Below are 6140 nucleotides of genomic sequence, written 5' to 3' on the forward strand. Positions count from 1 at the left end.
TTTCAATTTTTTTGACATATATGCCTTTGAAGTATGATCTTATGATTCTTTGTATTTCTTCAGTGTCTATTATTATATTTCCCTTTTCATTCCTGATTTTGTTAATTTGGATAGTGTCTCTATGCCTTTTAGTCAGTTTGGCTAACGTTTGTCTTTCTTGTTGATATTTTTTAAAAAACAGCACCCAGTTTTATTGATTCTTTGAACTGTTCCTTTGTTTCTAATTTATTGATTTCAGCCCTGAGTTTGACTATTTCCAGACATCTACACCTCTTGGGTGTTTCTGCTTCTTTTTTTCCCCTAGGGCTTCCAGATTTGTCATTAAGTTGCTTATATGGGATGTTTCCACTTTCCTTATGAAGTCACTTAGTGCTATTTATTTTCCTCCTAGCACTGCTTTCAATGTGTCTCACAAATTTGGGTATGTTGTTCCTTCATTTTCATGGAATTTCTGGGAGTACTTAATTTCTTTCTTTATTTCTTCCCTGACCCAGGTATAATTATGTAGAGAGTTGTTTAGTTTCCTGCCTGTCCTGAATGGCCAAAGGCAACCACTCAACAGTGGCAGAGCTCATCCTCTTGGGACTTACAGAAGATCCTGAACTTGAGGCCATTCTCTTCGTGATCCTTCTAATCATCTACTTGTTTACTGTCATGAGTAACCTGGGATTGGTCCTGTTAATCCAAGTCAGTCCGCAGCTTCAGTCCCCCATGTATTTTTTCCTCAGCCATCTGGCCTTTGTTGGTTTTTGTTATGCTTCCTGTGTTACTCCAAATGCTCTGGTGAACTTTTTGCGTGAGGTTAAAAGCATATCGTTTTAAGGATGTGCTGCTCAAGTGTGTTTCTTCACCACATTTTCTGTGTGTGAAGTCTTCCTGCTGTCTCTAATGGCTTATGACAGATTGTGGCCATCTGCAACCTTTGCTCTACTTCTTTCTCATGCCAAAACAGGGTAAACAAGTCCTCAATAGTTTCTGCCCTGCTAATAAATCTGGCAGAGATATCAGACCAGAAAGCCGAAGATAAGGCTCTAACATTTTAGAGAGTGTTGGGGGACTGTTCAGGCAGTAAACTACGTCAATTTGTTCATTTTGGAAGCTGTTAACCCATACTGCTGGTTTGCTCAGGAACTTAAGTTTTATTCCTTCTCAAGTTTCTGATGGGATATTGAAGGCCAGATAGTATGGTTTTACAATCAAGTTTAGTTGGTTAGGGAATAAGATCGTTTTAGATCAAGATAAAGAAGTTAAGTTATTAGAGTTGAGATAGGATAGATATTTAATTTCATTCAGAAATTTAGACGCAACAAGACAGGAAAGATATTTACTTCAGCCTGGACAAATACAAATAGTCAAACCACTATGAATGTAACATTTATAGAAGTCATGATTGTCACATGGTTCTCCCTGCTTTAAGTAGTTTGTTTTATACATGTGTAATAATATAAACATATTCAATAAAAAAAGAAAGAAAAAAGAAATTGTGAAAATATGTTTTTGATTTGGGAAAAGGAATCAAATATTAAGCAAGGCATGAATACAGATGTCTCTAATTCCAGCCCTTGAGAGGCTGAAGGGGGCTGCAGTATGGGCTGCATAGTGAAGCTCTTTCTCAAAATGTAAGCAAATAAAGTGAGGCATTACTCTTCAAACAATTAAATAATAAATGATTTACAGATTCTCAGAGGCCCATGTAATTTACTTAGAAATAATATGTGGAAAAGTAACTTTCCAATTTTCCAAGTATAACACATATGCAAACCCTTTAAAAGCACATCACAACTTGATAAAGATTTTTGTTTTGGTTTGTTCTTTATTTATTTATACCTTATTTATATGAATGATACTTACTATCCTTTTCTTCCTAGTGATCATCATTCAAGTATTTGTTGTTGCCTATTAAGTAAATTACATCCCAAAAGATCAACCATAATGTAATTGCTTCACCTGCAAACTGTCATTATATTTTTGTTCAGAAATTATTTAAATGATGCAATTTAGGGAAATATTCTAGAGGGACCAAGAGATCATACAAAATATACTTACAGATGAAAGCAACGCTAAATGGTGTTGGCTTCCACACAGTTGTTTCAAGGTACATTGGATTGGGCTTGCTGTAGATTATGTAAAAGCAATAAGTCATGAGGATGAAAAACAAGTAATTGAAGTAGCAATGGGGTTTATAGAACTGAAAACATTGTATCTATTTGTTAAATAACATTAAAACTATAGTGTATAACACTAACTATTGAGGGTTGAGTGCTGTGTATTGAGTTAAGCATATTGTAACTACTACAAATAATCTATGAAAAAATATTAATAAAAACTTTAAGAATGGCAGTAAATTTTAGCTTTAGTCCAAGTCTAAGACTTGTATCTTATAAAGTACACTCAAAGTACCATACTCACAGAGAGACAGAGGTGAACCGGAAGCCAATATAATAGTTATTGTTATAAATTGTGATTTCTGGCTTAAATAAGGAAATGTAGTGGATGCTAGAAAGAGACTTGTTTCTTGTTAGAACTTGGATAATTGTATAAAATACGTTAGTAGCTTTGTCATGAAGAAAACTGTATAGATGGTGGCATAATTTACTTAATTAGGATAAAATTCTCCAAAGTGAGTAAATAAAGTGGAGGGTAGTTTTATTGATATCCCATCTTCGACTATGATGCATTTGCTTGACTATAAAATATCTGATTGAAGCACTATAACAGACCATTACCTACATGCAACCATATTTTACAAAAACAAAACAAAGCAAAAACAAAACAAAAAACAAAAAAAAACTTGTCTTAGAGATCTATACATTTGTCTTACAATATGTGAAAAAAATCTGTCACAAAGACTTGATTAAAAACAGCCAATAATGGGCTTGAGTAACATGAATTGATTAAAGAACATTAAATTAAGAGGGTTGATTTTAATATAGGCAAGAGAAGAGGGGCTACAACAGAAAGTAAAAGTGAAAAGACTCTGCTGACTTTACAAACCATGGAAGGTGATGGTAATTTTCTCTTGATTCATATAAGTCAAATATAAGAAACTTCATGAGATTTGAGAGGAAAAAAAAGGTTGCAAACTTAGAATAAATATATGTTAACAAGGAAAGATGAGAACTTAATAGGCTGAAAAGTGAAGACAAAATGTGAACTGAGGTCCAGGGAATTTCCCAGAATATCTGTTACTTAAGAAACACAAAGAAAGCAGTGGTTATTAGTAGAAGTTATTAGTAGAAACCGGATATGAGAGGCTTTTTGACATATCTTGTATTCGGTTGGCAATAACTGAAAAAATTCATAGCAAAAATATGAGACATAAAGTAATTCAGAAACAAAATATAACTTTATATATTAAAAATAGAACACTATTCTGGTCCTCTACAATATTCATGGGTAATTAAAATGAATAAAAACTGCTGTGCAAGTCGGTAGTTTATGGAACACATGATTAGGAGCTGTAGAGCTGTCTTCCTATAATGTCAGAGATATCAACTTCTAACATGATTTAACCATTTCCTATTGGTTTAATAAATAGACATAATGATACATTTTATGATTTCCTCTTTATAATTTACATATAAACACCTGACAATGAAGAGGACTGTAATGATGGGTTTTTTGTTGTTGTTTTATTTTGTTTTTGTGTTGTTTTTACAAAAGAAGAAAATAAGGATCCAAACCATCTGATTATGATGTGCAGATATGATGAGTAAGCAAAATTTTCCTAATGATCTGGCACATATTGCCCTCATGAATTCAGCTTTAGGAATTCATTAGACCAGATAGTTAAAATTTTATAAAATTACAATAATTTTCTGTAAATCTCTCCAGTAATTACAAAAATGGCTTCTTATACTTTCAAATAACTCTTATCATATTTCCCTTTATCTATCCTCTATCTATCTATGCATCTTTCTCTCTTTGTTTCTTTCTTTCTTTATGTCTACCTATCTTTCTTCATCTATTTTTCAATTTATCTATCTATATATCAATCTATATTAGAATAGGTATATAAGCATGGGTTTGACTGTTCAATTTAGCAAAAATACTTAAATCTTTTCTTACACAAATTCCACAGCATCCCATATTGTGATAAATCTACCTGTGACATGTGGCATTATGAAAGCTGAAGCCATATGAAGTTCTTCTTAAGACTTTTTACTGTAAAGTGAATCAGAATTGACTTCAGACTATAAGTCAACACTGCAACCTCTGAAGACTTTTAGCACAGATAACATTTGTCTACAATGGCTAGAAGCAATCACTCAGCTGTGTCTGAGTTCATCCTTGTGGGGCTCACTGATGACTCAGACCTTCAAGTCAGCCTCTTTGGTGTATTTCTAGTCATTTACTTAACTAGTGTTGTGGGTAATATTGGATTGATTGTGTTAATTCAAATGAGTCCTCAGCTTCATACTCCCATGTACTTTTTCCTCACCCATCTGGCTTTTATTGATTTTTGCTTTACCTCTTCTGTCACCCCAAACACTCTGTTAAACTTTCTACGTGAAGTTAAAAGCATAACCTTCTATGCATGTGCCACTCAATTGTGTTGTTTTGTCACATTTGTAGTTTGTGAACTGTACTTGCTGTCAATCATGGCCTATGATAGGTATGTGGCCATCTGGAACCCTCTTCTCTATGCAGTCCTCATGCCTAGGAAGCTCTGTCTTCAGATGATCACCAGCACATACATTTATGGATTCACCGTGGGGCTTGCACAGGCAGTGGTGACCTTCCGCTTATCTTTCTGTGGCTCCAATGTTGTCAACCACTTCTACTGTGATGATGTTCCCCTAGTTGCTCTGGCCTGTTCTGACACTCATGTCAAAGAGATGATGTTGCTAGTCATTGCTGGCTTCAACACCCTTTGCTCCCTCGTGATTGTGCTCATTTCTTATGTCTTTATTGTCTTTGCCATCCTGAGGATTCATTCTGCTGAAGGAAGAAGGAAAGCCTTTTCCACCTGTGCATCCCACCTGACCTCAATCACTATATTTTATGGGACAGTTAGTTTTATGTACCTGCAGCCCAAGTCAAGCCATTCTCTGAACACAGATAAATTTGCTTCTGTGTTTTATGTGGTAGTGATTCCCATGTTAAACCCACTGATCTACAGCTTGAGAAATCAGGAGGTAAAAAGTGCCCTGAAGAGAATTGTAGAAAAATTATTTTTAGCTATCAGATAATTTAAGAACTACTGGGTAAAATGTTCAGGTGTCTTTCAGCTTTGTGCCATCCACAATCACAGCGCTGGAAAGACAGAGGTCCCACCTATATGATGAGTCCTCAGATGCATGTAAGACATGTATCATCTTTACTCTGTCATTCCCAGTAATTGGCATATGATAGAAATCTCGTGAATTTTGTAGCATTTATTTTTATTTATCAAAAGGAGTGGGAGGAGAAAAAAGAGAAAAAAACAAGGTGTATCTCCATCTCCTTCAGATTAACATCAATACTACTTTAAGAAACTGTTGCAAAGTTAAGTTTGTATTGAGGCTATGGGATATGGAATGATTTTAGTTGAGTTGTATGAAATATATATTTTTCTCTTTAATGATATTTTATTATAATTTATTCACATTACATCACTATTGTAATCCCCTCACTCTTATCCTCCTGTACCCACTCTCCTTCTGTCTTCCACCCTACTTCCCTCCTCTAGACCTCTGACAGGTAGAGTCCTCCTCCCCCACCATCTGACTGAAGCCTATTAGCTCTCATCTGGATAGCCTGTATCCCCTTCCTCTGTGTTCCCACATGGCCTCTCCACCAAGGGACAATGATCCAAATCACAGGCACCAAAGTTCCTGTCAAAAGCAATCCCCTGCTCTCCCATCCTCCTTTCCACATGGAGAATGAGCTGCCTGTCAGCTACATCTAAACACAAGGTCCAGGGTCTCTGTTGTTAAATCCTTGGTTGGTGCATCAGTTTGTGCAGGCCCACTTGGGTCCAGATAAGCAATCCTTGATAGTCTCTTGTGGTGTTCCTCACACCCCCCTCGGCTGTCTTTCTATCCCCCAACTTTTCCATACAACTCCCAGCACTTTGCCAGAGTCTGGCTGAGAGTCTCAGTATCTGTCCCCACTGGATGGAGTCTCTCAGGGGACATATACATTGGGATATTGGCCTA

General features: G+C 35.8%; 1 protein-coding gene across 1 annotated transcript; it reads left to right on the forward strand.

Annotated features, from left to right (window-relative positions):
• Positions 1-4250: 4250 nt before the first annotated feature.
• Positions 4251-5192, forward strand: LOC127207294 (olfactory receptor 5AL1-like). The gene has a single exon (XM_051166671.1). The coding sequence runs from the start codon at positions 4251-4253 to the stop codon at positions 5190-5192; it is 942 nt and encodes a 313-aa protein (XP_051022628.1).
• Positions 5193-6140: the final 948 nt, after the last annotated feature.

Source organism: Acomys russatus, chromosome 24 (assembly GCF_903995435.1).
Source record: "Acomys russatus chromosome 24, mAcoRus1.1, whole genome shotgun sequence".
Classification (NCBI taxonomy): Eukaryota; Metazoa; Chordata; class Mammalia; order Rodentia; family Muridae; genus Acomys; species Acomys russatus.